The sequence below is a fragment of the Ctenopharyngodon idella genome, chromosome 7, assembly GCF_019924925.1.
Source record: "Ctenopharyngodon idella isolate HZGC_01 chromosome 7, HZGC01, whole genome shotgun sequence".
NCBI classification, from domain to species: Eukaryota; Metazoa; Chordata; class Actinopteri; order Cypriniformes; family Xenocyprididae; genus Ctenopharyngodon; species Ctenopharyngodon idella.
Genome location: NC_067226.1, coordinates 23,225,039 through 23,252,857, shown reverse-complemented (window position 1 = coordinate 23,252,857; position 27,819 = coordinate 23,225,039). Strand labels below are relative to the sequence as shown.

The window sequence follows — 27,819 nt, the reverse complement described above, 5'->3', positions numbered from 1 at the left end:
CCTGGGGAGGATTCTTTTCGTGCGACATGGGAAGTTTGTGGGGAGGGGCTTATAGGCAGAGTTTGTGACCCCTTAGGCATGTGTTCCAAAATAGTAATGGGTTTATGAGCTAAGAAAAGCTGAACAATAGAGACTAGGTCAGCTCAGTTAATCATTCTTGGCCAGTAATGTTGGTTTTTAAACCATCAAGGTGGGCATCTCGAGGTAATGATGTGGTGGAAGCTGAACTTAAGAAGTGAATCTTTGAAATTCTCAAACCATACGCTCAGATAATACTTTAATTACCCTATAAGCGAGGATACACAGAATATCCAACAGATAATGAAGATTAAACTTTATAGTAATTAGTCTAGTTCTGTACAAAATGTAGTGTTTCCACCCACTCTCTCTCTCTCTAAAACGTCATGTGGAACATGTTACTGTACCCCTTGCTCTTTTACGCAATGACACATAAGGTCAAGACAATTTGTATGGTGACAAACCTTGTTGGACTGAAGCTAATGGAAACAGTCTAGTCAGTGTAGCTACACTTCGCATAGATCTAAACCCCTCCCCTCCTGCCCAAACTTCTAAAAACATGCGGGTGGAGAGTTTGTGAGCATGTGTCCCCGTGCCCTCTTCTTCAAACCTCACAGAGGAAATTATAGACGCACAAGCCTTGATCCATATTCCGGACTCTTTGTTTGTTTGTTTGTTTAAGTATTGTCTTTGTGTGTGTGTACGTTTAAAAGGACAAATTAAATTCACATATCAGTGCTTTGGAATAATACTGCTTGGAGAGGACTGTGAGACAGGACCAAAACTTTGAGTCTCACACACTCAGAGTCATGCCGGCTGGGTTTCAGCAGTTAGGAGGGGAGGTAATGACAATGTCGATTATGCATATAAGATAATGTGAACTGCCATGCAGTTTGATGATGATAACTGTTTAATTTGGATCTTTAAAATATAAACATTTTAAACAATTTTAGATTGCATGTTAAATAATTGTATGTTTATATTTAAAGTGAATGTTATGCTATTATTAGTTGATTTAAATAGCTAAAATAATAAATTATGAGAGTTTGCCCATGTACTGATTTAATATTACACTCACACTCAGACGTGCAGCCTCCGATGGTTATGGTAACATTGTCACTGGGTATTTTGATCCAGCGAGAGTGTGAGATTGCAATAAAGTCAACATTGCAGTTAGATGAAGTATGTAAAGGTCACATGTTTCAAGGTCAAATCTTTGCTTTAAAATGACTCAGAGTTACTCAGTAAAGCATTTCAGTCACACAGTGACTAACTGAATACTGTATCTTAGTGCTTGTTGGTGTCGTGCTTTGTGGTGTGCTGACAGTAATCACAACATGCAGATGCCACTATTGCCTATTGCCAACCTCATCAATATTGTTATTATGCCAGCATATCTGAGGAACTCATTTTAATGTTTTGTTAAAGTTTCAGTTATTCTCCTGAAAAAATGCTGCTGTCCAAGTGTTCAGACATACCGTCTCTCTTGACATTGTTTTGTGTATCATTACAAAACACAACATAGCCAAATCTCAAGACAACTTGGTCATGCCAGAGAACAAACACACAACACAAGTTAGTGGAAAAATGTTAATATTATATCATAGTTTCATTTAAACCTTTTCATTTTTTTTACATAATTGTGTCATATACCATAAAAATGAATATATGAGCAACAAATGGTTTTAATTTAATTTATATTGTATCATTCATATGTGGTTAGATTTCTTTTTTTTAAACTTATATAAATATAGCTGCAAGCAGCAATTAAGGGGCCAAGCACAAAAGAGGCATAATGATTGATGAGTTATCAGAATGCAACAATGAGTGATTAAAGAGTTTTGTTTTGGTTTTAGATGATTTTAGTCAAAACAGCAGAAAATCATAAATACAATCAATAGTAATATGATTTAATTTCTTATCACTTTTGACCAATAGATGGTGCTGTTACCAAATGTGTGGTCACTGAGAGGTGACAATGACACAAAGTTTGGTGTCAATATTCTTAAGCTTTGCAGAGTTACAGCCTCAGAATCAGATTGGCATCATGACATTAAATTCATTGATGCGTTATTCGATCGGTTTTGTCAATCAAAAAGCTTTTGATAACTTTTTGCCAGAATGGTCTCATGACCTGAGCCGATTTTGGTGAAAACTGTCTAGGAGGAGTTTAAAAAAGTAGGTTTTCAAAGAAATTCAAAATAACGGACAGCAGTTTCGACTGATATGGCATAATTGTGCTCGGTATGACTCAAGGAAACTATTAAGACCAGTTTCATTAAAATTCATCAAAATCTATTTTATAATTTCATTATAAATTTGAACTTTTTCATTGTATTTTTAATTATTTCATTATTTTAACTATCTACAACTAACTAACTAACAACTAACTACAAATTTTAACTATCTCAACCTTTTGAGTACCTTAAGGGCATTGTTCTGATGACACATACCGAGTTTCATAACAATATTGTCTTCATAAAATTCAAAATGGTCAACGCCCAACATGGCCGATATGGGAAAAAATTGGGTACCATTTGACTCGGTATGTCATAACGAATCTAATGAGACCTAATGTGAATCTAAAGTTTTGTGGTTTTGGGGCAAACCATTCAGAAGTTATAAGCAAAAATAGTGAATGATTAAATAAATTTATATCTCCGGACCAGTAGGTGGCGGTGTGCCGAAACGCTGCAAGTTGCCTCAGGTCATGCTTGTGATGACATGTACCAATATTTGTCTCAGTATGCTAAAGCATTGCATTTTGATGTGCTCTTTGTTGAATTTTGTTTGCATGTTATTCTAGAAAAGGTTTAGCTTTTAATAACTTTTTGCTAGCACGGGCTGCAGATAATCTGAGCCAACTTCGCTGAAAATCAGACGAATTGTCTAGAACGAGTTTGAAAAATGCTAAAAAAAAAAAAAAAAAAAAAAAGGCAGACTTTTTTTTGTGATGGAAAATAACATCATAATGTCAAATTGCCTTGAGCCAATGAATCTGTGCAAAGAATTTTGCTTCTAGGCTTTATGGTTCAAAAGTTATTAGCATAAACATGAGTACAAGTTTGGACAGTTGGTGGCACTATAGGGATTGAGTTAAAGACTCAAAATTTGCTTTGCTTAAAGTTCAGATCTGTGTGCCAAATTTCATAACATTCTCAGAAGCGGTTCAATGGGATGCCATAGACAAAAGAGCAGAAGAAGAAGAAAAATAACAAATACATAGGTGCCTATGCACCTTTGGTGCTTGGCCCCTAATAATTTTGAGAGATGTGTTGTACACTCCTATGGGATGTGTCAGCAGATAAACAGAGAGGAGTCTGCTCTGTTCCCATGCTGCTGTCAGTCAGTGAAAAGACAGGTGTGTGGCCAATGCTGTTAATGCCAGATGAACCACAAAGACATGGGAACAGACTGAACCATTTTACCTCAAACACGTGACAGACAGAACAGATCAAATCAGTACAGGGCTTCATTTTAAAGCACCAATCCTTAATTAAACATGAAGGTACTAATGTAATCAGATAGATTTCTTGCTTTCAACCTCTCTAATGTTGAACATATTTCTGTGAAGACATTCTGTGACATAATGGTTTTTATTATACAGATTGAGGCAATCATACCATGTCCTCAGCCATCCAGTCAATAAGAGTCACCATATATATATATATATATATATCTCAGTTATCTATTTTAAATCTACCTACCTTTTTTTAAAATGTATTTACATTTTATCCCAATATATAAATATAGAATTACAATATTTAACAATATAGAAAACATTTAAATTTACAGAGTGAAGATGACAGTATTACTGTAATAACTTCCTTTGATGTTTATAACTTATATTTTAAAATATTTGATTATACTTTAAACACCAATGTACTGAGATTACATGAAAATATTCCTGCTTCAACAGACTTGTGATACTGTGATTATAAACATTGTGTGTTTTGGTGTCTTGCAGAGAATAACTGGAACCCTCGCACTGTCAGTGTTCACCGCTGTACTGGGTTCCTTACAGTTTGGCTATAACATTGGAGTCATCAACGCTCCACAGAAGGTAATACTGCATCCATATGATACATATTTTTGACATAATATCACTGTATTGTTAAAACTTCACTTTGAAACAGCTGGATATAATGTTGTCCAAAGAATATAATGTTTCATTATATTTAACTCTAAAGTGCATCATGAGCTGCTGAAGTGTGAAAACATTTGTTCTCCTTTTATGATGTACAGTAAAATCCAAGAGCATCTAATTCTAGAGTGTGTTTTGACAGAGCATGTGAGAGGAAAAATTTAGATGTGACATTTACACAAATGGGACCAGAATAACATGTAGCTAATGCTTGTGTTATTGTTTGGGAATCTCTTTGTTCTAGTGCCAGGACTTTATCACCTGAGTTTGAATTTTAATCTCTACCATGGATCTTCATATCACTTCTTAAAGTTATTCAGGGTATTTTTTCCCAAAGCTGTTTCAAAGGGCCATAATACTTCTCGTACGCACATTACATTAGATTAGATTGATACACGATCATTCAAAAGTTTTGGGTCAGTAAGATTAAATTGGTCAAGTGACAGTAAAGATACTTATAATGTTAAGGAGCAACTATTTTCAACATTAAGAAATGTTTCTTGAGCACCAAATCAGCATATTAGAATGGTTTCTTCTTCTTCTTCTTCTTCCTCCTCCATATTTTTCTTCCCAAAAAAATGTATGGGTGGCAGAGACTGTAAACTGTAGAGACGCCAAACTCGGCAGGATGGTCCCAATCGTGCAACCTACTTTTTCTAACTCCTCCTAGGCTGTTTGTTCGATCTTCACCAAAATAGGCACACAGCAGCTAGTGACAGTGCTGGCAAAAAGTTATCAAAAGAATTTTGATTCGTCTAAGCATTGCAGAGATACAAGTTAATTAATTGGTCAGGCAACGGCTATTTTTAAGTGTTGACCTATAGCTGCTGAACGCAGTGTCCAGGCTTAACAAAACCTGACACATATAGACAACAGGACATTCTTCGGACACACACCAAGTTTTGTAAAATTTCACTAATAGGGGGTGCAACAGCTAAAAAACCATTATAACTCCACAACCGTATGATCCAGTTGAAAATCAGTATGCATCTTCTTTGGTGGACATCTTAACATATCCCCTAATACAGGGGTTTTCAAACCTGTCCTGGAGCTCCCCCAGCTCTGCACATTTTGTATGTCTCCGTCATCTAAGACACCTAATTCAACTCATCAGCTCATTAGTAGAGACTGCAAGACTTGAAGTGGGTGTGTCAGATAAGGGATACTTACAAAATGTGCAGTGCTGGGGCCTGGGGGTTCTCCAGGACAGGTTTGAAAACCCCTGCTCTAATATGACTCGGATACCTAAAAAAAAAAAAATTAAAAAATAAAAAGATGTCAAATTTCAGCAGCAATAACATTAAATTTGAATGGTCTACCATTATAAAAATAGATATATGTGTACAGATTTTTGTGAAAGTTAGCTACAAGGTATCATACGTAACATCACTAGGGCCCGTACCATGATGGTAGCTGAACAAACTCAGGGTTACAGGATCAGTTGAGTTGACAAACCCAAACCAATCCAATCAGGCTTTGTTGGTACCATGGTGTTGATCAACTTTCTCTGTCAGCACAGGCTTTGATCCTGAGTTCATCAATAACCATGGAATGTGTGCACATGAAAGTGTGACATCAGTAGCGAACAGCCAATCACATGCCTTGAAACATGCAAAACTGTGATTAACTTCTCGCGATTTTCTGCCAAAGACTGAAGAGATTGAAGAATATGAAGTACATAAATGCATTTACGCATCAAGAAGAAAATATTGTGCTATATCAGTGAAAGTTGTGAAGTTAGTTTATATAGTTGATAATATATAGATATATATGTGTATATATATATATATATATATATATATATATATATATATATGTATGTATACAGAGACTTGAACATGCAAGCTCACATGTAGTCATTTTAAAGCTTTATCTATCTACATTTATATATTTAAACTAAATGTGTTATAATAATTGTTAAACTAAAATTGCTCATATGTGATGGATTAAGTGTATAATTCTATAGCCTAGAAAATATATAAATCATATAAAATAATTCTAATAAATAATAATTGATGATTTATATAGTCAGATGATTTTGTCTTTATAAATCTGTTACTATGTAGTGACCTTTAATTTGGAGCAAACTGGGGGAATGATTTTATTGAGTTTTATTGCGTCAGATATATGTCACTTTGCTCAGCTGATTGGTCCAGTTTCAGTTTGAAATTTCCCACTTTCAATTTCATTTTTCCTCAGAGAAGGTTAGCTGTGGAGACTAAGTTACAATGGCGATGAACACCGCTAAAAGCCAAAACACTTTCATGGTGCCTAAAACCCAGAGTTGGCAAAAACTAAACTGAAACATACACTATATTGCCAAAAGTTTTGGGACGCCTGCCTTTACGTGCACATGAACTTTAATGATATCCCATTCTTAATCCCGAAGGGTTTAATATGGAGTTGGCCCACCCTTTGCAGCTATAACAGCTTCAACTCTTCTGGGAAAGCTTTCCACAAGCTTTAGTAGTGTGTTTATGGGAATTTTTGACCATTCTTCAAGAAGCACATTTGTGAGGTCAGGCAGTGATGTTGGCGAGAAGGGCTGGCTCGGTGTCTCCGCTCTAATTCATCACAAAGGTGTTCTATCGGGTTGAAGTCAGGACTCTGTGCAGGCCAGTCAAGTTCCTCCACACCAAACTCGCTCATCCATGTCTTTATGGACCTTGCTTTGTGCACTGGTGCGCAGTCATGTTGGAACAGGAAGGGGCCATCCCCAAACTGTTCCCACAAAGTTGGGAGCATGAAATTGTCCAAAATGTCTTGGTATGCTGAAGCATTAAGAGTTCCTTTCTTAATGAAAAACAACCCCACACCATAATCCCCCCTCCACCAAACTTTACATTTGGCACAATGCAGTCAGGCAAGTACCGTTCTCCTGGCAACCGCCAAACCCAGACTCGTCCATCGAATTGCCAGACAGAGAAGTGTGATTGGTCACTCCAGAAAACACCTCTCCACTGAGTCCAGTGGCGGCGTGCTTTACACCACCGCATCTGACGCTTTGCATTGCACTTGGTGATGTAAGGTTTGGATGCAGCTGCTCAGCCATGGAAACCCATTCCATGAAGCTCTCTACACACTGTTCTTGAGCTAATCTGAAGGCCACACGAAGTTTGGAGGTCTGTAGCTATTGACTCTGCAGAAAGTTGGCGACTTCTGTGTACTGTGCGCCTCCGCATGCACTGATCCTGCTCTGTGATTTTACGTGGCCTACCACTTCGTGGCTGAGTTGCTGTTGTTCCCAATTGCTTCCACTTTATGATAGCACTAACAGTTGACTGTGGAATATTTAATAGTGAGGAAATTTCATGAATGGACAGGTGGCAACCTATCACGGTACCACGCTTGAATTCACTGAATTCTCTGAGAGCGACCCATTCTTTCACAAATGTTTGTAGAAGCAGTCTGCGTGCCTAGGCGCTTGATTTTATACACCTGTGGCCATGGAAGTGATTGGAAAACCTGAATTCAATGATTTGGAGGGGTGTCCCAATACTTTTGGCAATATAGTGTACCTGTCTAGCCACCTAAACTGCCTTCATGGTATAGGCCCCAGATCACATGAGGGGAACAGGGAATCACATGACACAACAGGAAACACGACTATGAGAAACTTCAAAACATGAAAAGATGAGCATAATCAAAACCTTGAACATATGTGACAATAGTAAATAAAATGTTTATGATAATCCAAAAACATTTTTCCGGCATTCTAATTTGTGAATTTAGAATTTAAAATTTGAGCCTCTGCCCCTTTAATCATGCCCCTGAATCAGCCCAGTGTCTTGCTCCAGAATACAAAACTAGGCATGTGCAGATCACTAATCTCATTCAAATGTAATAAGAAAGATATTTGTGTTATCAGGGTGAAAAGTGATGCACACACAAAACATAAAATCAACTAATGCTTTAACATCACAATTTGAATGTGATAACAGACTATTTTCACTCTTGAAGAAGAGCAAAGTTTTTTTTTCCTGAGAGTACTAATTCTCTCTTTTTTGTATCCCTCTGACCTCAGATCATTGAGCAGGACTATAACTCAACATGGACGGAAAGGTACTCAGAACCAATCCCTCTACAAACACTGACATCTCTGTGGTCACTCTCTGTGGCCATCTTCTCTATTGGGGGCATGGTGTCCTCCTTCTCTGTGGGAATCATCTCAGAGTTTTTTGGCAGGTAAGACAATTTCCACTACAGATTAAAATCTACAAAAACACACTCATTACTTAAATATTGTGGGCATTACAGCATTACAGTAGGCCCCCTACCTCGAATAAAAATGTCACTAGGCCATTAGTCAATACATAAATATTTCAGTTTGTGCTAATGTATGAGTACATTCAAATGACATAACTTCAGAAATGATTTTTCCTTGATTTTCTAGCTGAAAAGTAATAATATCAATATCAATATAAATTTTTGGAGAATGACACTCACAATAGACATTTTTATTATTAGTAGTAGTAGTAGTAGTAGTAGAAGTAGCAGTAGTTGTAGTAGTAGTAGGAAGACAGTAACTGAATCTAAAACCTTCTGTTGACATGCAGTTTATATCCATGTGGACCGGGCCCTTTTAACTTACCAAACCCACGTTCAGCAAAGATTGGCTCTCTCGCACTGTATGAAAACTAGTTGTCCAGTCCGGTTCCGTTCACACAGCAGGGCTTTCCCGAACATCCGGTTGTGTCCTGAAAAATGGGTGTGAGATTGGTTATAGAATGCTGTTGTCACTGCTGTAAACTCCAATATTTATTAATATATATTTAAAAAAACAATTTGTGCAGCCAGTAGGCCCCTCCCCAGTGCATGCCCCTGGGCTTCAGCCCATAAAAGCCTGTGTATTAATGCGCCCCTGTGTGTGGGCCAGTCAACCATCAGTGTTTTATCGACTGATTGTAAAACCAACAAGCTGTCATGCATGCAGAAAAAAGAGAAAGGGAGTGTAAAAGAAAAGAAAGAGGGAGTAAAGAAACCAGAAAGTGGATGAGCAAATGTGAAACATACCATCAGGTAGAATAGTTTAAGAAAGGACTGGGCCAAGTTTATTGTTTTATAATAATAATAATTTTTTTTTTTTTTTAATCCAAAGTGATTTAAATTACTCTTATACTAAAGGGCAACCTTGTTGAAGGGCACAGTCATAATACGGGCATTCAGATCTCAAGTTACAGGTTACAACAGCTGTGTAATGATGACCTGCCCTTTTTCATGGTCACAGAAGGCCATGGTATTTTCCTGTGTCATTGATTTTAGCTGGGGTGCATAACATTAAGCTGGCACAACTGTTCTATCCTGTACAATGTGATTGAGAACATAATGTCAGCAGAAGGGGTGTGATAAAAAATGTGAATCAATATGTGGAGAAAAATTGTGGGATTTCTGTTCTGTTTTAGAAAAAACATAGAAATGTCAAAATCTAAATGTCCTAATTGTATTACATAGGCCTACAGGTAATTTGATGTTCTTTGTTTATTATGGTAGGAGGAAAGCAATGCTTATCAATAATGTCCTTGCATTTATTGGTGGAGGCCTGATGGGGATGTCCAAAATCAGCCGGTCATTTGAAATGATGATTTTAGGACGCTTTACCATTGGGGCATATTGTGGTAAGCTTTCACTGTTTTTCTTACACTTTGCTGACAAGTTATCTAGGGTATATGAGTTTCTTTTCTTTACAGTAAATGCTTAATCTTAAAAATTCTTGCAGCTGAAATTTTACATTTAATTGAATTTCTGTGTAATTCAGTTAAAAATAAATTACAATGAACTCACTCCATAATCTAAAACGGTGAGCACAGTGTATTATTAAACTCATGAGGGAGACTAGTAAGACTGGATGGGTTCAGTCAAGCTCTTAATATTTAACATTATCAATAAATTACAATAACAATTACATATACTGTTGCATTATGGCCATGTATTTATATGAGAACTATAATCATACAGGGCCTCATTTATAAAATGTGTGTATGCACAGATTTGAACTTACGCTAAAATCTGGTCTATGGTTTGACTATACATAAATATATTGTGGATAGTTACAATTGTATTTCAGCTAGTCATAATTATATTTTGACTAGTCAGATTGATAGTTAGAGATACTGTATATGCAATTATAACTGCACTAGTAAGAAATTCAATTAGAGATATCTCTAAACACAATGTCTTAATAATTACAGCAAATAAAGCTCCATATATGGCAAGCCGTTTTAGCATTAAATGGCTCTACTACTCGTAATTTAGTTTTGATTAGTCAAAATTCCAATTCCAGATATCTGTTCTGTAATTTTGACTTGTCGTAATTGAAATAAAAGGGTTAGTTCACCCAAAAATGAAATTTTGTTATCAATTACAAAAAGTTCATAAAGAGATCGTAAAACTAATCCATATGAATCGAGTGGTTTAGTCCAAATTTTCTGAAGCGATTGCTTTATATGATGAACAGATTGAATTTAGGCTTTTATTCACAAATAAACATCGATCAGCGAACATAAACAGAAGCTTAACCAAACCTTGACGCGCGAGAACAAACTTCTCAGGGAACGCACTAGCACGTTCTCGCACATCATGCGAACATGCTTGAGCTTCCGTTTACCACAACTGATGTGAGTTTAGAAGAAATCTGTTTATCAAATAAAGCGATCGTTTCTCTTCGTTTCTTATTCATATGAAATATTTATTAGTTTTACGATCTCTTTATGAACTTTTTGAAGCGTCAAAGTTTCAGTTGCGTAGCTGTCAATGGAAGGAAAGAAAGCTCTCAGATTTCATCAAAAAGATCTTCATTTGAGTTGTAAAGATGAAAGAAAGAATGAAAGTCTTACGGGTTTGGAACAATATGAAGGTGAGTAATTAATGACAGAATTTTCATTTTTGGGTGAACTAACCCTTTAAGATATGTACAATGCTATTTTGACTAGTCATATTCTTCCATTGACTTCCATTTGAAAATATTTTCTGATATCTACAAATGAGTTTTGACTAGTAGAAATTGTAATTAATGATATCTATAACTGATTTTGTACCAGCCATAATTCTAATTAGAGATATCTCAAATTACACTTTTACTAGTGATAATTAAATGAGAGATATCTCTAACAGAATTATCACTAGTAAAAATCTGACATGTAGTGCAAATTTGCTTTGGGTGACTTGAGTTCGAATCCCGGCACGTGGTCCTTTCAACTTTGCTTCCTGTCCTCTCTAAAACTGAATAAAGGCAAAAATGCTAAATATATTTAATTATTTAATAAGGGCAAAATCTCCAGTGTAACCTATTTTATTTATAATCTTAGCATTTATAAATAAATCATTCCAAATAAAAAATCAAGAATGGCTGCAATAGCAGGGGATTCAGGGAGATACTGTAGATTGTTGCAGGGAAATGTCTGTGCCAGCCTGGTGTTGCTGTGTTGTGGATACATTGCACAGCACTTCAAGAGAATGGGTTCATCTTACATTGCACTGGGATGGAAACGTTTGGCAGCAGTATCAAGGTGCAGCTGACACCAGACGAGCCCCATCACATGGTGTCAGTCAGGCACACGCACACACTGCTAAAATACACGCTCCAATAGTACATGCTATACATATGATTTCTGAAGGAAGAAAATCTAATTGTCACAGGAATTAATTACAAAATTACTGTTTATATTCAGAGAACTCTTGTTTTTCTTTTTCTTCGTAAGGGTTGGCATCGGGATTGGTGCCAATGTATGTGGGTGAGATTGCCCCTACAAATCTAAGAGGAGCTCTGGGCACCCTGCACCAGCTGGCCATCGTCACAGGCATTCTTATCGCCCAGGTAGAGTAAACTTAAGTTCTTAAGTCCATTCATACTGTTTTTTATTTTCCTTTATTTTATTTTTTTATTTTTACTGTGACTGGTCCCCAGTCATTTATTATTTCATTCTCCATATTATTTTTTATTTTTCACTCATTTTTCATTATCCATCTCATGATCTTCTCTTCAGATCTTAGGACTAGAGTCTCTGTTGGGCAGTGAGCAGCTGTGGCCGGTGCTGCTGGGTGTTACAGTACTCCCTACAGTCCTGCAGATGACGCTGTTGCCTTTCTGCCCGGAGAGCCCGCGCTTCCTCTATATCATCCGCTGCCAAGAGCACCATGCAAAGAGCGGTGAGGAGCCATTTCTAGTTGGCGCATTTATGTCCCCATGAAACAATATTGCTTTTTTTTTTTTTTTTTTTTTTAAATGTTAATCAACTTATCCCACATGGTTTTTCATGCATAGATGTACACCAATTAGTAAATATGAATACCAAACACTTGCTGAGAAGGTGCACAGGAGCAGTGCCATACAAAGCATTTGAGATGTCTGAACATTTGTTTAAACTTTGTCATTACATATCATAAAATAAAAGAGGTTTTATCTGCTCAGTTAGCCTAACAACAGTTGCTCAACATAAGTCACAAATCAATACTGCTTAATCATTGGCAGATTATTATAATTTATAATATAATAATTCATAAATGTATACAAATTATAACTTTAACTAAATGTTTAAAAAATAATATGAAATACATATGTACATATTGTTCAAAATTGTGAAAAGTGAATGTCATATTATGCTCCACAGCAGATCACAAATATTTTAATTAGAATGTTATGTTAATATAATTTAAGAATTCTTAAATGGTAAACTAAATACACACTAACCATTGAGCTTATTTCCTCTCTTCTTCAGCTTTGCGGCGACTGACTGGCCGTATGGAGGTCAGTGAAGACTTGGCTGAGATGAAGGAGGAAAAGAGGAGGATGGAGATGGAGAGGAAAGTGTCCATTGCTGAGCTCTTTCGCTCTCCTCTATACCGGCAGCCCATTATCATCGCTATCCTGCTGCAGCTCTCTCAGCAGCTGTCAGGAGTTAATGCTGTGAGTGCTGCAGTTGTGCTCAGTTAACTAGGAAAGAAAGAGATAATGAGATTAATGACTTAAATTTTAAAAAGTTGAATGCAGCTCCTCTACAGGGTCTGCTTCATTAAAGGGTTAGTTCACCCAAAAATTAAAATAATGTCATTTATTACTCACCCTCATGTCGTTCCACACCCGTAAGACCTTCATTCATCTTCGGAACACAAATTAAGGTATTTTTGATTAAATCCGATGGCTCGGTGAGGCCTCCATTCACAGCAATGACATTTCCTCTCTCAAGATCCATAAAGGTACTAAAAACATATTTAAAACAGTCCATGCGAGTTCAGTAGTTCTACCTTAATATTATAAAGCGACGAGAATATTTTTGTGCGCCAAAAAAACAAAATAACGACTTTTCAACAATATAGTGATGGGCCGATTTCAATACACTGCTTCGGAGCTTTGCGAATCGGATCAGTGACTCGGAGCGCCAAAGTCACGTGATTTCAGCAGTTTAGTCGTTTGATAGGAGATCCGAGAGAGGAAATGTCATTTTAAATATGTTTTTAGTACCTTTATGGATCTTGAGAGAGGAAATGTTATTGCTTTGAAAGCAGGCCTCACTGAGCCATCGGATTTAATCAAAAATATCTTAATTTGTGTTCCGAAGATGAATGAAGGTCTTACTGGTGTAGAACGACATGAGGGTGAGTAATAAATGACATTATTTTAATTTTTGGGTGAACTAACCCTTTAACTGAATTAGTTTTCTAAAATGATTTAATAAAGTTAGATTTAGTAAATGTAACTGACCCTTCATAATATGGTGGCACAAAAAATAAAGTGTTGGACTAAACAATTAATGTATAAATATAATCATTTATCACCATTGTAGGGTTAGTTCACCCAAAAATGAAAATTCTGTCATTTATTACTCACCCTCATGTCGTTCCACACCCTTAAGACTTTCAGTCATCTTCGGAACACAAATGAAGATCTTTTTAATGAAATCTGAGAGTTTTCTGAGAGCTTTCACAACTACCACTTTCAAGACCTAGAAAGGCAGTAAAGACATCATTAAAGTAATCCATGTGACTCCAGTGGTTTAACTTCAATTTTATTTGCTTTATTTACAAAATATTAATCTCCAATGCTCTCGTGAATGCGTGTTGGAGATTAATATTTTGTAAATAAAGTGGTAAATCATGTTTTTTTTTTTTTTTTTTTTCGCAAACAAAGCACTCACGTTGCTTCATAAAATTGATGTTAAACCACTGGAGTCACATGGATTATTTTAATGATGTCTTTACTACCTTTTTAGGGGCCTGAAAGTGGTAGTTGTGTAGACTGTCAATGGAGGGACAGAAAGCTCTCAGATTTCATTAAAAAGATCTTCATTTGTGTTCTGAGGATGAACAAAAGTCTTATGGGTTTGGAACAACATGAGGATGAGTAATTAATGACAGAATTTTCACTTTTTAGCCCTTTAACCTCTTAAGCCCGAAGCGTCCCGCCGGCAGAAAAATTCATAATCAAATTACTAAGCAACCACTGACAGGAATAACACAAAATAGGTATCATTTTAAAGCTTAGAAACTCAGATTTTTGTTCAACTCTTTAACTAGTGCTGAGTTATCACTCTAAAACGAAGTGTACCACCCGAGGGCGCCACCTAGCTATAAAAAAAAAATTAATAACCATATTTTTCAATACTCCTGCCTAGATAATCACAAAATAAGTGTCAGTTGAAAGCTTAGAGTCTGAACTTTACAATGAATGTAGCCAATTTGAATAACTCCTAAGTACTGCTGAGTTATTTGCTGACAAATAATAATAATAAAAATTCATAATTTAGGAAAAAAAAATTTTATTATGTACTCCAATGTGTCAAAAGCATCATACAGCTCAGATAATCATGTGTTATATGTGATTTGAAAGGTCTCACGGAGTAGAATATAACGAGTATAGTTTTGGGCTTTGAATAAAACTTGAGCGAGTTTTTGTACGTGAAGCCCCTCAAGACCCATATGTAAATAATATACAGTTTTTGCTCGTAACATCATGAAACATTCTCCGATTGTAAATTGGACATCATTATTTACAGCAGATTCTCACGATTAAAATGAGTCCAACATCATAATCCAATAAGCCGATCTCGAGATATTGATCACGAAATTACGACACATGTGCCCACAGGCGCACAGATGCTAACTGACACTAAAATGTAGCTATCACTTGACATTTTAGCTTATAACTTCATGAAACATGCATATATTGTAGAAAATGGCACATCATTACTTACACTGGATTCTCCCAAATGAAATAATTATTTTATTTTATTTATTTATTTTGCTGTTTTTTTTTTGCAGTTTCTCAGCATGAGAATGTCCAATTTTTTTTTTTTTTTTTTTTTAAATTTAAAAAGTTTCCTTTCAAACGATACCAACCTTTTGACTCTCCTTGCTATAGTTTTGGAGTTACGAGTCTTTACTTTTTTGTGTTACTCAGAAAAAAAAAACTCAGGGCTTAAGGGGTTAAAGGAAAAGAAGACTTTTAATACATGTTTTGTTTATGGCAGTAAAGATGTTTTTTAGAACAGTAAACTGAAATAAACTGAATTTGTGTGTGACATGTTTTTGAACCCATTTTTTCATATTTTTCTGACAACTGCTCTTGCTTTCCATTGCTCAGATCTTCTATTATTCTACTGACATCTTTAAGAAGGCTGGGGTGGAGAGTCCGGTGTACGCCACCATAGGTGCTGGAGTTGTCAATTGTGCTTTCACTATAGTCTCGGTATGTAACATAATAAAATTCGATAATAACATTAAAAAAATCTAACTTTTTGGCTAAAATGTAGCATTCCAATAAATGTTTTTTTATCTTAAAAATAAGATATAATTATTTTTGTATAATTAAATGGGGGAAAAAAATCAAACAATATAAACTACATTATTAGCATAAACCAAGCCCAAGTACATGTTTATTATGTGATGCCTATTACTTACATCGCTCACTGTCTGTTGCTCTCTTGTCCAATCTACAGCTCTTCCTGATCGAGCGGATGGGTCGCCGGACACTCCACATGCTTGGACTTGCTGGAATGTGTATCTGTGCCATCATCATGACAATTGCCCTCACATTACTGGTCAGCTCAAAATACTTGGAAATGGATGTTTCACTAATGTGTATTAAAAATAGTTACTGAAAAAGTACTTGATAAAGTACTTAAAGTCAGAGGGCAGAAGCTTATTGTAAAATGCTCAAACATACCTTTGTGGTTTTACTTTATTTTGATGGCTCCTTTCTGGGGCCAACGTTCTATTGACTATAAGTAACATTGCACCTACATGTCTACTAACTCTCATTAGAGTGTTAGTAGAGTATTAGTAGACTGGTATGGTTAGGGTTAGAATAAGTTTACATGTACTTGCAAATTTACTTATAGTCAGTAGAATGTCTGTTGGGGGACCATCACAATAAAGAGTCAGCAGATATTAAGCAGTCAGTCTACTAATACTCTAATGAGAGTTAGTTGACCTGTAGTTGCAAAGTTACTTATAGTCAACAGAGTGTTCAAAAGGGACCATCAAAATAAAGTGTTACCACATTTGCTTTGCATTTTCCTGCTCAGTGAATGCTGTCAAAATTTTGATCACTTTGTGATGTCTGGTTCAACTGTTGTTTTGAAGCACTAAAAAGATATAACTGTAAAAAAAAACAACAACTCTGCTTTAGGAAAGGTGATGGAACTGTTCCTTGTCATTAACTACTTTTCTTTCTTTACTGACAGGAGACTGTGCCATCAATGAGCTACGTTAGCATGATGGCCATTTTTGGTTTTGTGGCCTTCTTCGAGGTGGGGCCAGGACCTATCCCTTGGTTCTTTGTGGCTGAACTCTTCTCACAAGGTCCTAGACCAGCAGCCATGGCTGTAGCTGGCTGCTCCAACTGGACTGCCAACTTCATCATTGGCATGGGCTTCCAGTATGTTGCTGTAAGTGCAGAAGAAACATTATTTTATTCTAGTTGCAATATTTCACTAACCTACCTATGTCAAACGTGTCTTAAATCCATCCAACTCAATCTCTCCTTACAACAGAACCTATGTGGTCCATACGTTTTCCTCATCTTTGCTGCGCTCCTCCTTTTCTTCCTTATCTTCACATTCTTCCGAGTTCCTGAGACAAGAGGCAAGACTTTTGACCAGATCTCAGCCACCTTCCATGGTCATCCACAAAACATGATGGACATGGACCTGGGCCTGGATCAAGGGAAACACAGTACAGAGCTGGACTACCTAGGATCTGATGGGACAGAGAACTGAAGCCTGAGAGCGAGAGAGATTGTGGATGGGGGCCAGAATCACCACAACTTACTGTTCTTTGTGGCTTGGAGAGGAAAATAGGATGCATACCAAAAAGACATTACTACTCAGAAGAGACTATGTGGTCTTTGGAAATTAAGTATTATAAAGAAAGGATGTTGGACTTTGGGAGAAAGTGCAATGTTGTTTGAAAAGGAGCGAGACTTGAGATTTGGAATTCTGCACTTTAGCTGTACAAAGGTTTGCCAGCTATGCTTTTGCATACAATTATAGTAGATCATAGACTGTTCTTTTCATTTTAGCATTCTTGAAGGATAATGGACCTTTTTCACATTTTCAGGGTTTTTAGAAGCGCAAGTCTTCATAGTTGGGTAAACTTCTAAAGCGGTGAATGGAAGATAACAGCAAATATACGTTTTTTTATTTCTATCTGCTCTAATTGCATAAGCAACAAATCTGTGATAATGTTTCCACAAGTTTCCAAATGAGGGAAAAATATAAAGAGATTGATTACAGCAGTCAGAAGAGAATAAGATGTAAATTTAGCCGCTACTCCTCAGCTGTTGTATTGGAAAGACCCTCGCAGCAGTGTTGATTCGTTTTGGTCATAAACTGCCAACGAAGGTAATATAACATGAAGTATAGCATTATAAAAGTGTATTCAATTTTTAAAAAATTAAAATACGAAAAACTTTACTAGATTTGCGATGTTGATAATTGTGGAAGCGCAATATTAGTCTGTGAAAAGGGTCCATGAAGCATTCTAATACTGATTGGTAACAAACTGTCAAATGCTTTTAAAGAATAAAATGCTTTTGCACAAAACAAAAATTTTACCAGTAGATTATAAAGCTTATATCATGCACTATATTCAACACACATTAGAGAAACTAGTTATTTCAAACAAGAACCTTCAATATTTTTACAAATCAGTTTCAAAGACAGAATCAAACATTAAAACATGCACATTTTGTAATTTCAGACATGTGTAACTTCATATGAATTATATAGAAAATAGTTTGTGCTTAATATATTTTATATATATATATATATATATATATATATATATAGAGAGAGAGAGAGAGAGAGAGAGAATTTCTTATTCACTATATTAGAAATGTATTAGAAATGAGTCCCACTGAGAAATTAAAGATGTGTGCCGTTTGATGAGTGAAAAAAAGCTGACCTGTTTCCTTATATGTGGACTTCTATTGTCACTATATGCCACATTCTGAGGTGTAACTAACTTATTTTTATGATGGAATAAAACATTTTTTTTTTGGTTTTCTGACAAACCAACTGTACATTTACAAGCACAGGAAGTGTGACCAGCTTCTCAAGGTTTGGTGCAACAGAACATGGATAAATTGACGCATTAAGCTTGTGTCTGTCAAGTATGACCTGCTCAAACAAACAAACCCTGATTCAGTCCAAAAGACACAAAGAAGAGTCAGAAGGCTTTGCAAATAATCTATTTACTCTTTATTTACTTGACTGGCATTGCACAAATCCCCACCAAAGTAAAGTACATACCAAAAGAAAAGGACAATTTTTACACCAATTTGCATTTTGATTGGATGCATATTTTCCCCTTTTATCTAGTTACAAGTAAGAGAAGAGTCTGTGCTGCGCTCATCACACTGGATGGCATTTCCTCTCTTTGATGAACTTAAAGTAGCCGAACTGGTCACGTTTTCTCTACCGCTCATTGCCCATAGTACAGAAAAAAACTTAAGGGGAAATATTGTAAATATAATGGGCTTTTTAGAGCAGGTTTTTTTTTTTTGCTATTTACTTTTAAATGGCCAAGTATGCATCAACCCAACCCTCCCTTCCCCACCAGCCCCTTCCTTTCCATCCATCCCGCTCTTTCTCGCTCCCTGACAGATGGAGGGTCCAGACCACAAGCGGTGGATCAGGTTAGGGACGGGACAAGGATGTAGAAGCGAGGGGCAAGTTGTTTGAACGTTTGACGAGACAGGCGAGGTCCTACCCTCCAAACTAACCCACCTGGGAACCTACGCAGTGACACAGGAAGAACAAAATATGAGGTATAAAAGAGAGAAAAACAAGAAAGTTAACTTAAAAGGATAGTGGGAGATGACAACAGTTATAGTAAACATTCAGAGTCAGACATATGCAGAACTTGCATGTAAAAGAGTTCAAAACTCAAATTAAGAGAATGTGAAGTTGTCAATCTGTGTATACGGATTCATAAGCCCAGAATACACCAAGCCGACGAATTAGTGGCGACGAAAGCAGACTGCGGGGTTGGCTCATGTCGGCAGTGTCTGGATCCAAAGTTGCCCTGACACACCAAACTGATGCTCGACACCCGACAGCCAAGTAGCACGTCAGTTCTGCACCTGCGTAAGAAGAAATGCCTTTCCGTACCAGCAGGTGGCAGTAGCTGAACAGCCAATCAGAATGATCAGATGGACCGACGAGCTCCGACACCGATTCAACATGTCGAATCGGCCGGAAAAAAGCAGACGAGAACCAACTTCAGCCGATGGTGCAGAACACACTGAGAAAACTTAGTCGGCCGACGAACAAAAACTGCCCTATAGCCAACCGTCGGCTTGGTGCGTTTCAGGCTTTAAGCGTTTATTGCAACGTTTCATCTCTTCCTTATGAAACGTGTAGGTGAATTTATGTCTATGCCTTGTCTAGGCTCTGCCCCGGTATGGTTTGTTTCAAACAATTCATGAGTCTGGTTGTTTGATGGGAAAGAGATGAAATGTAGTTGCAATAAACACTAAGAATTCATACAACTGTAGCAATGGATGACTTATTTTGTTGCACGTAACTGAGGAACAACTGATGATATGGTTTGATCTTTGGTTGACCAATCAGCGGAAAGAGGAGTTTCATTCCTGCCCACATATAGAGAATGAATATTCAAGCGATTTATTAATTTTCTACCCCTGAATGTAAAAACGAAAAATCAAGCTGAAATATTAAATCAGAAAAGGAATGAAGCACAGATTGTCTTTGCCAATTAAAGCCAATTCATTTTCTTCAACTTTTTAAATAGTTAAGAATGTTAATTTAAAAATTAAGAATGAAGCTTTTCAGAATATGGAGTAGCTGCTGCTTAATTTCACAAGCTGACAACATATGCAATAATGCATTTAATAACAGCAGTTGTTTGTTGGCCAAAACACTTTACCACCAGTTTAGCTCAGGAAGTCCCACCTCTTGCCAGGGTCACATGATTTCTTCCAGGTCACAGAAATCATTCTGAGGGCTTGGAAGCTGTAGGGGCAGGTGCCTACATAGGGAGAAACAGTTTTTAGTGCACATTTATGTCATTGCAAACAAACAAAAACAACAAACAAAACAAAACACCTCATTTTTAGGGGATTGTTTTGGGGACGTTTCAGAAGAGGATTTGATGTTAGCAGGCTTGGAGGCCTGGGCTGGAGACTCAGGGGCTTTTTCAGGTTCGTCTCCATCCTAAACAATGACAGTTGTGAGAAGACTATTAGCCCAAGATGCATTGCTTTAAAGTCAAAACATTTGATTATTTGCATGTCCAGAGAAAATGGCCATTCCAGAATTGTGGCAGTAAACATTAATATCACTTTAAAGTCAGGCAGTGAGAACCAAACTAATATTGTCAAGTTCAACTACTTCACTTCAGCAGTGAAAAAAATCACTTACTTTAGAGGTACTGGATTCAGATTTCCTCTGTCTGCGCCGACTAAAAGGTCTGCGAGGTTTCCGGGGCTGCCCTTCTGTTTGCTCCCCATTGGTCTGGCCCTCTTTAGGGGGCGACTCTTGCTCTTCTACAGGGGCTGCTGTCTGTTGAGCCTCTCCAGGGGGTGGCCGGGGACGGAACGGCCTGGGCATCACAGAAGAGAGACTTTCCCATTTGCATAAAATACAATAAACGAGCACAGGCTATCATGAATATTTAAGGCAATGCAATGGAAGACCTCTGAAGGTATCATGGAAATTAATAGTCACGTCACATTTATATATAGCACTTTACTCAATACAGATTTCAAAGCAGCTTCACAGTAATAAACAAGGAAATAACGACGCAAATAATGACGCAAACTTCATCAAATGAGACAAATTCTGCTGCAAGTCAGTTCAGAGGGTAAAGCTCCTCAATACTGAAATGAGTTCAATTCAGCTATAAGCAGCTTTACAGCAGACAATGTCATTATTCAGCTGGAATCAGGTCAGTTTCGATTCAATTCAGCTACCAAAAAGCAAGGTTTTACCTATGGAACCCCTACACGGTGAAAAAAAATAAATAAATAAGATTGGAGGAAAAAATAAGTCAATGCTTTTGCATTCTCTCACAAAAAGTTGCGTTCCCCGGATAAACATTTGCGAGAGAATGCAAAAGTATTGACAAATATTTTTTCTTCCATCTCATTTTTTTTTTTTGTTCACCCTGTCCCTTTAGTGGCTCCGTATTTACCAGAACACATTCAAACTTTAGAAACAGACTTTATAAATTAAATCAAATTATATTTAAGACTACATATTACTCAAGACTTTTTCCAGACCTTTTTCAAAAATATATACAAGTGGTGATATGAACCTTCGAAATCGTGGTCTGAACCTGCGAGGTGGCGGCCTCTGCTGGGCACCATCTACTTCCTCGTTTTTCTCTCCTGCTTCTCCCTAGAGCAGAGGCAAGAAAACTGCAAAACTCACTGACCAGCTGTGTGCAGTTTTAAAACAAAACGAGCTAAAGTTTAAAGGCTTAATATCACGTTCAATATTGAAAGTTCACATTGAACACACAATTTAACTCATGTAATCTATGAAATGTCACAAAGGCCTACCCAATTCACTAACAAAGTTTAAAAAAATAAAAATAAAATACCATTAATCTAAAAAAACAAAAAAACGTAGACCTTCTGATAAAACAGCATCCAATCAACCTCACCTCGCCTTGTGGCGGAACAGGTCTCCTGCGTGGACGCTGGCGCCGAGGACGTGGCTGAGGGGCTCCTTTCTCTTCACCGCCCTCTCCCTCAGTTGTGGGACCAGCTGGAGCACCCCCAGCTTTCTCCTCTCCTTCAGTAGGAGGTGCATTACGGGGGTAAAAGCGTCTGCGAAATCTGCGTTTATTGGGGGCGTATCGGCTGCCTTTGACAGGTATACCCCCTGGACCGGTCACATTCGCTGCCTCTGAGCCCTAAAGCAAATGCCCAGTTTTAGAGAGAAAATTAAGCTATAAAACTCACAATATTCCTCAACACTATTTTGATTCACCCAGAACCACTTACTTTAGCTGCTTCGACAACATCAAACTCCACAACCTCACCGTCCCCCACACTTCTGAGGAACTTTCTTGGATTATTCTTTTTTATTGCAGTCTGCTCGAAGGGAAAAGGCATATCCTTAGCATGACATTTATTTTCCATCAGTGATGAGTGGGTTAAATTGCAAGTCAAACCATTTATGAAATGAATGTTAACATCTTAGGAGCACTTGAAATCTAGGATTTCTGTATAGGTGATACATCTCGGTAGATTTTTTTTTTTTTTTTTGTAAATGTCATTTAATCTTACTAGGCAAGAATGTCATGTTTATATGCTGCATTTAAAGGGTTGGTTCACCCAAAAATAAAAGTACTCACCCTCATGTCGTCCCAAACCCATAAGACCTTCGTTCATCTTCGGATCACAAATTAAGATATTTTTGATGAAATCCAAGGGTATCTGAACCACACATAGGCAGCAACGTCATTGCACCTTTTGAGGTCTAGAAAGGTAGTAAAGACATTGTTAAAATAGTCCACGTGACTACAGTGGTTTAACCTTAATGTTGAAAGCGACGAGAATACTTTTAGTGCACAAAAGCAAAACAAAAATAATGACTTTATTTAACAACGGCCAATAAAGAGTCGGCGTTCGGACGTAAACATGGAAGCCTGCACTACGTTCACTACGTCAACTGCATATGACAACAGTTAAATTGTTAAATAAAGTTGTTATTTTTGTTGTCTTTGTGCACAAAAATTATTCTCGTCACTTCATAATATTAAGGTTGAACCACTAGTCACATTGACTATTTTAATGATGTCTTCACTACCTTTCTGGACCTTAAAAGGTGCAATGAAGTTGCTGCCTATGTGTGGTTCAGAAACCCTCAAAAATATCTTAATTTGTGTTCCGAAGATGAACGAAAGTCTTATGGGTTTGGGACGTCATAAAGGTTAGTACTTAAAGACAGAAATTTCATTTTTGGGTGAACTAACCCTTTAACATCTGTTCAGAAGACAGTAGTGGCATTACTTCACCAGAAAATTATTTAAAATAGATTAAATTAAAGGTTGCAATGTATTTATAAAGTAAACATTACCTGATGAACAAATACATCTTCCTTAGTATCATTTCTGTAGAACAAAAAAGGGAATTCAATTAAATTTTAAACAGACTAAGATTTTAACTCATTTTTTTTTAAACAACATTTGATATTGTGAAGGCCAAATAAATAAAGATAATTCAAATGCTTGCTTAGCGATATTATTACAGACGGGGTCCAGAAGTCTGAGATCACTTTAAAAATCTGGGCTTTTATCATTTAAACCTGGAAATAACGTTTCAGAATTTAAAAAATTTCAAATCAAATTTGTTACATTGTAATGAAAATAGTCGTTTTGAATTAAACACACACACTTGGTGGTCTCAGACGTTTGGACCCCACAGTATTTGACACCCGTCAGACTGTGTATCTGTGCATACAGTTAGTCTAACCGGTGAGGAGTCCTTTCAGCATTATGAACCTACCTATTGATAAAGCCGTATCCATTGCGCACATTGAACCATTTCACAGTTCCTTGCACACCGGTTGCTGCAACAGATCATAAAATAATGCATCACCATCCATTGAGAAAATCTTTGGAGTTGTTGGTTTGATCTGACAAGATTCGTATGCTGAAGCAAAGCCCGGCGAACAGACTCATTTGAACACTGTGGGCCACGTGTGTGAATTATTAACTATAAACTTTGAAACCTTTCAACCACTTAGGTCGTTCAGACGCTGGTCACAGATCTATCCAAGACATAAAGAGAGAAAATACGCGTTTTTGCATAAGATGAGGTTCTTATTGGATATATGCGACTCAAGGGTAAACATAGTAAATTATGGCTAATAATGTAAAGCTTTTACCTAACGACATGCAACACACCTGCAGTTAAATCCCTCCCACATAAAGCACATGGTGACAGCGCGCAGAAATGTGGGTCATCAACGCACTTTCACTGTGTAAATAGCCAAACGCTGCTTCAAATATGAACAACTTCAGATCATACCAGACATGCTACTTCAAGTTCTCTTTATGCTGTAGTTACAGAAACAGAATAAATCCCAACAAGAGACGATTAGATCGCCCAGTGATAAGTAGGCTAACTCGAGAATAAATGGTAAAAACAAGTCCCAAAGAGGAAGGTAACTATGTGGTAAAAAGCACTTATCCACAACTTTATCGATAGTAGGCTATATGCAAAGTGGCAAGTGTGAATTAAACTATTTCAGCCCGCCTAAAAAATAAATCCATTTTCTGAAAAACGATACTGTCGAAAGGTAAAGCAAAACACCAGATCAGAATAAACAGCTGATCGATACAAAAAGCTAATTTTTCAGAATTCTAAAGCCAGTCAGTCGCGTCTCATTCCATAAACCTGAAGTGTTCATTACTATGATTCGTAATGTGCCTTAAATAAATGTATCATTGTCACTAAACCCCTACCGATAACTTTTCTCTCGGGCTGAGGTTGCTCAGACGCCTCTGTGTCGCTCATCTTCTCTCTCTGGATTTAACCCCCTCCCTCCGACTCGCCAAACTTTTACTTGAGCGGCCACCTCAAACTTTTTATCCCGATTCCCTGTCAGGAAGGATCTACTCAGCCTGGATTTAATTGGTGTTCAAGCGACCAATCCGCGAGTTTTATCTTCATTCTCGCGTGATTAATTGGGAGTCAGCGTATGTCTCGCGCGAAAACCAACTTGTTCTTCACACTTCATTACGACTTTTGAAAGAATTATTGACAACAAGATGCTAATGTTTTCTAAATGATTATGTTATTAGTCATAATCCAGCTTTAGTCAGTCTGTATAATGCCTCCTCTTCTGTCACACCTGTAAGAGGAAGCACATAACAACACTTAGCTTATGTTCTTGCACAGCCTATGTATATTAAGTAAAATGTTCAAATTTATAAAAATAGGCTATATTATCAAATAATCTATCTATCTATCTATTTGATATTTTTCTAGATGCCTCTAAAACATTAACATGTATTTTGTAATGGTGACATGAAATACATCAGACGAGTGCACCTGTTTCTCCGTGAAGATATCAAGTAGTGTAGCTGTTGATAGAAAATCAGACAAATCACAAATTAGTCAGCCTGGTGATTTGATGGGATATAATAGTTTAATATTATTGTGCCTGGTTATGGCCCTGCTTTTCTTTTCTTTTTTTTCTTTTTACCCAATATGCCTTGCACAAGCCCTTCTACACATAGGTCACCAGATTCAAGTTTCACTTGACTATTTTTATCCAAACGACTTGACAAGACTGTGGGTGCCATGCATTTGGTCATATTCTCCCAACACATCATTTTGTTGGACAATCGCTATTTTATTCACTATAGTTTTAGTTTTATTCACTAGTTTCACTAGTTATTCACTAGTATTTTTTTAATCTGTGAAATGGTTGCAACCATGTTAAAAAGTATAAAAATACAATGTTTTAAAACATGTTTTTTAAGGTCTCCATATTGGATTTTTTATTAAACTTTCAGTACAGAACTTAATATATTTTTCTTACGTATAACGGCCCTTTGAGATGCATGTTGCATTTGATGAATGAGAATGAACGAGAGAAATCCAGACTGTTATGTTATCACAACATTTTTTCTTTTTTCAAATTAACTTAAATAATTAATGTGGTTCAGATAACATATTTTGAGTTTCTGTTGATTAAACCAATCACCTTCATTGTATTAACTCAAATTTTTAATTTCAATGAACTCAAAATTTTAAGGCAACCAGGTAACTTACTTTTTTAAGTTAAACCAACAATTCTTTTTACAGTGAAGTCACACGCAGACATTCAACATTTGACCTTTGCAGTAAACAAAAGATATATGAATATAAAATATTTGTAGATCTTTATTTTTTAAATTTAGTTGTTACAAAAGAAATTCTGACAAGAGGCCATCTGACTGACATGTAAAGAAACCAATCACAGTTAGTTTTTTTCAGAGTCATGTTTAGGGGTATATAATGTCAAAGTCCCTACAATAACAGACTGGCATGTAAAACTCTTGGACGTATTTTAAAGAGTCTATGCCGCAAACTTCACATACAATCCAGCGTTTAGTTGATCCTGATAAGTGCTCATTGCCACAGTTGTAAACATGACTGCTTTCTTCTTCTCTGAGGGGGTTTGGCATCACAGCAGGTTTGATTACAGGTGGACTGTTAGAATTCCTGTAGAAAATCTTGTAGAATTCAACCAATCAGATGATGACTTCTAAACTCTTTAAGTGTTTCCAATTTTGTGTGCCATATGCATCAGATGTTCAGCCAAAGGTCCGTGGGTGTGACGTCTGACTTCATTTTTAATATAATATATCAGTTATTTCGTTATATTGAAGTAATTGTTTTGCCAGTGATCGATTTTTTTTAGGGTAAAGTGGATATTTTTTCTCTGTATGCTGCCTTTGATGTCACAGCTCAGGATAGTCACTACTAGTGAAGATTCTGCCACCTTTCTTTAAACAATGACAAAGACTTGGCTACCGAAAAATAAATATATAAATAAAAATAAAGAAAATGTGTTTTTGGTAGCTATCATTATATTAAAAGTATATATTAAATAGTTTTTAGGGCCCTGTTTTGCTCTGTATGCTGAGTGGGGGAAAGGGCTCTTGTGATAAGCCAGAGCAAAGGCCCTAAGGGTTATTCCAGAAAGCAAGGTTATCTTGCCGTCAAACATAACATTGATTAAACTAAATAACAGTCTGTGTTTACAAAGAAACACATGGCTGTATAAGTTTATTTTTTATGTTTAGTCATTTTGCTTCCACATTGCTTGACAGGTAAGCTATATCATATGTTTTTTTATATCTATTTCTATTATAAAAATACATTATAGCATAGAAAACGTCCTGTTGCAAAAAATTATAAATTATAATAATAAAATAAACGTTAGCTTGTTTTAATAATGCTTTAATTATATATCGATATAATATATATAATATTGTGCGCAATCTGTCACTCCCACACACTGGAGCCTCATCAATAGGGCACGCATGCGCAGAACACCTGTAAAGTAAACTAACCCTGGAACAGAACCTGCTCCTGAGCAGGTTATGTTCAGAGAGTAAGTTGCTATGGCTACTAACATACCCTGATAATTACCTCCGTTTTTGGAACCGAAAGTTGAAGTTATCCGCTTACTTAC

The 27,819-nt window shown here is 36.7% G+C and overlaps 2 protein-coding genes across 4 annotated transcripts; one reads left to right on the top strand and one right to left on the bottom strand.

The window, feature by feature from the left end:
* The first annotated feature begins 592 nt into the window (after positions 1-592).
* LOC127516638 (solute carrier family 2, facilitated glucose transporter member 4-like) lies at positions 593-18,658 on the top strand. The gene is made up of 11 exons (XM_051901421.1): positions 593-860; positions 3,986-4,081; positions 8,187-8,347; positions 9,653-9,777; positions 11,860-11,975; positions 12,145-12,307; positions 12,877-13,064; positions 15,738-15,842; positions 16,093-16,194; positions 16,840-17,043; positions 17,149-18,658. Exons 1-11 carry the CDS (start codon positions 828-830, stop codon positions 17,371-17,373), a joined length of 1,518 nt encoding a protein of 505 aa, XP_051757381.1. The 5' UTR covers positions 593-827; the 3' UTR covers positions 17,374-18,658.
* A 182-nt stretch (positions 18,659-18,840) lies between these two features.
* LOC127515659 (Y-box-binding protein 2-A-like) lies at positions 18,841-25,260 on the bottom strand. Of its 3 annotated transcripts, none has more exons than XR_007930845.1 (10): positions 25,097-25,260; positions 24,135-24,198; positions 23,707-23,740; positions 22,629-22,718; positions 22,286-22,537; positions 21,935-22,017; positions 21,040-21,220; positions 20,725-20,832; positions 20,546-20,647; positions 18,841-19,391 (listed from the first exon to the last, which is right to left on the bottom strand). XR_007930845.1 is itself a non-coding variant. In XM_051899541.1 (10 exons), the coding sequence occupies exons 1-9, from the start codon at positions 25,146-25,148 to the stop codon at positions 20,612-20,614; spliced, it is 900 nt and encodes a 299-aa protein (XP_051755501.1). In that variant the 5' UTR covers positions 25,149-25,260; the 3' UTR covers positions 18,841-19,391; positions 20,572-20,611. The 3 variants fall into 3 exon arrangements, 2 of the variants coding, with proteins under 2 accessions (XP_051755501.1, XP_051755502.1); XM_051899541.1 differs by having other exon boundaries at positions 20,572-20,647; XM_051899542.1 differs by lacking the exon at positions 25,097-25,260 and adding an exon at positions 22,982-23,106 and having other exon boundaries at positions 20,572-20,647.
* Positions 25,261-27,819: the final 2,559 nt, after the last annotated feature.

Coding starts and splice junctions, on each gene's coding strand:
- LOC127515659 (XM_051899541.1), bottom strand. CDS start 25,148: ATGAGCGACACAGAGGCGTCTGAGCAACCTCAGCCCGAGAGAAAAGTT. Junction 23,741..24,134: donor GGATACGGCTTTATCAATAG/GTAGGTTCATAA, acceptor TTTGTTCTACAG/AAATGATACTAAGGAAGATG. Junction 20,833..21,039: donor CTGAATCCAGTACCTCTAAA/GTAAGTGATTTT, acceptor GTCATTGTTTAG/GATGGAGACGAACCTGAAAA.
- LOC127516638 (XM_051901421.1), top strand. CDS start 828: ATGCCGGCTGGGTTTCAGCAGTTAGGAGGGGAG. Junction 4,082..8,186: donor TCATCAACGCTCCACAGAAG/GTAATACTGCAT, acceptor CTCTGACCTCAG/ATCATTGAGCAGGACTATAA. Junction 8,348..9,652: donor ATCTCAGAGTTTTTTGGCAG/GTAAGACAATTT, acceptor TTATTATGGTAG/GAGGAAAGCAATGCTTATCA.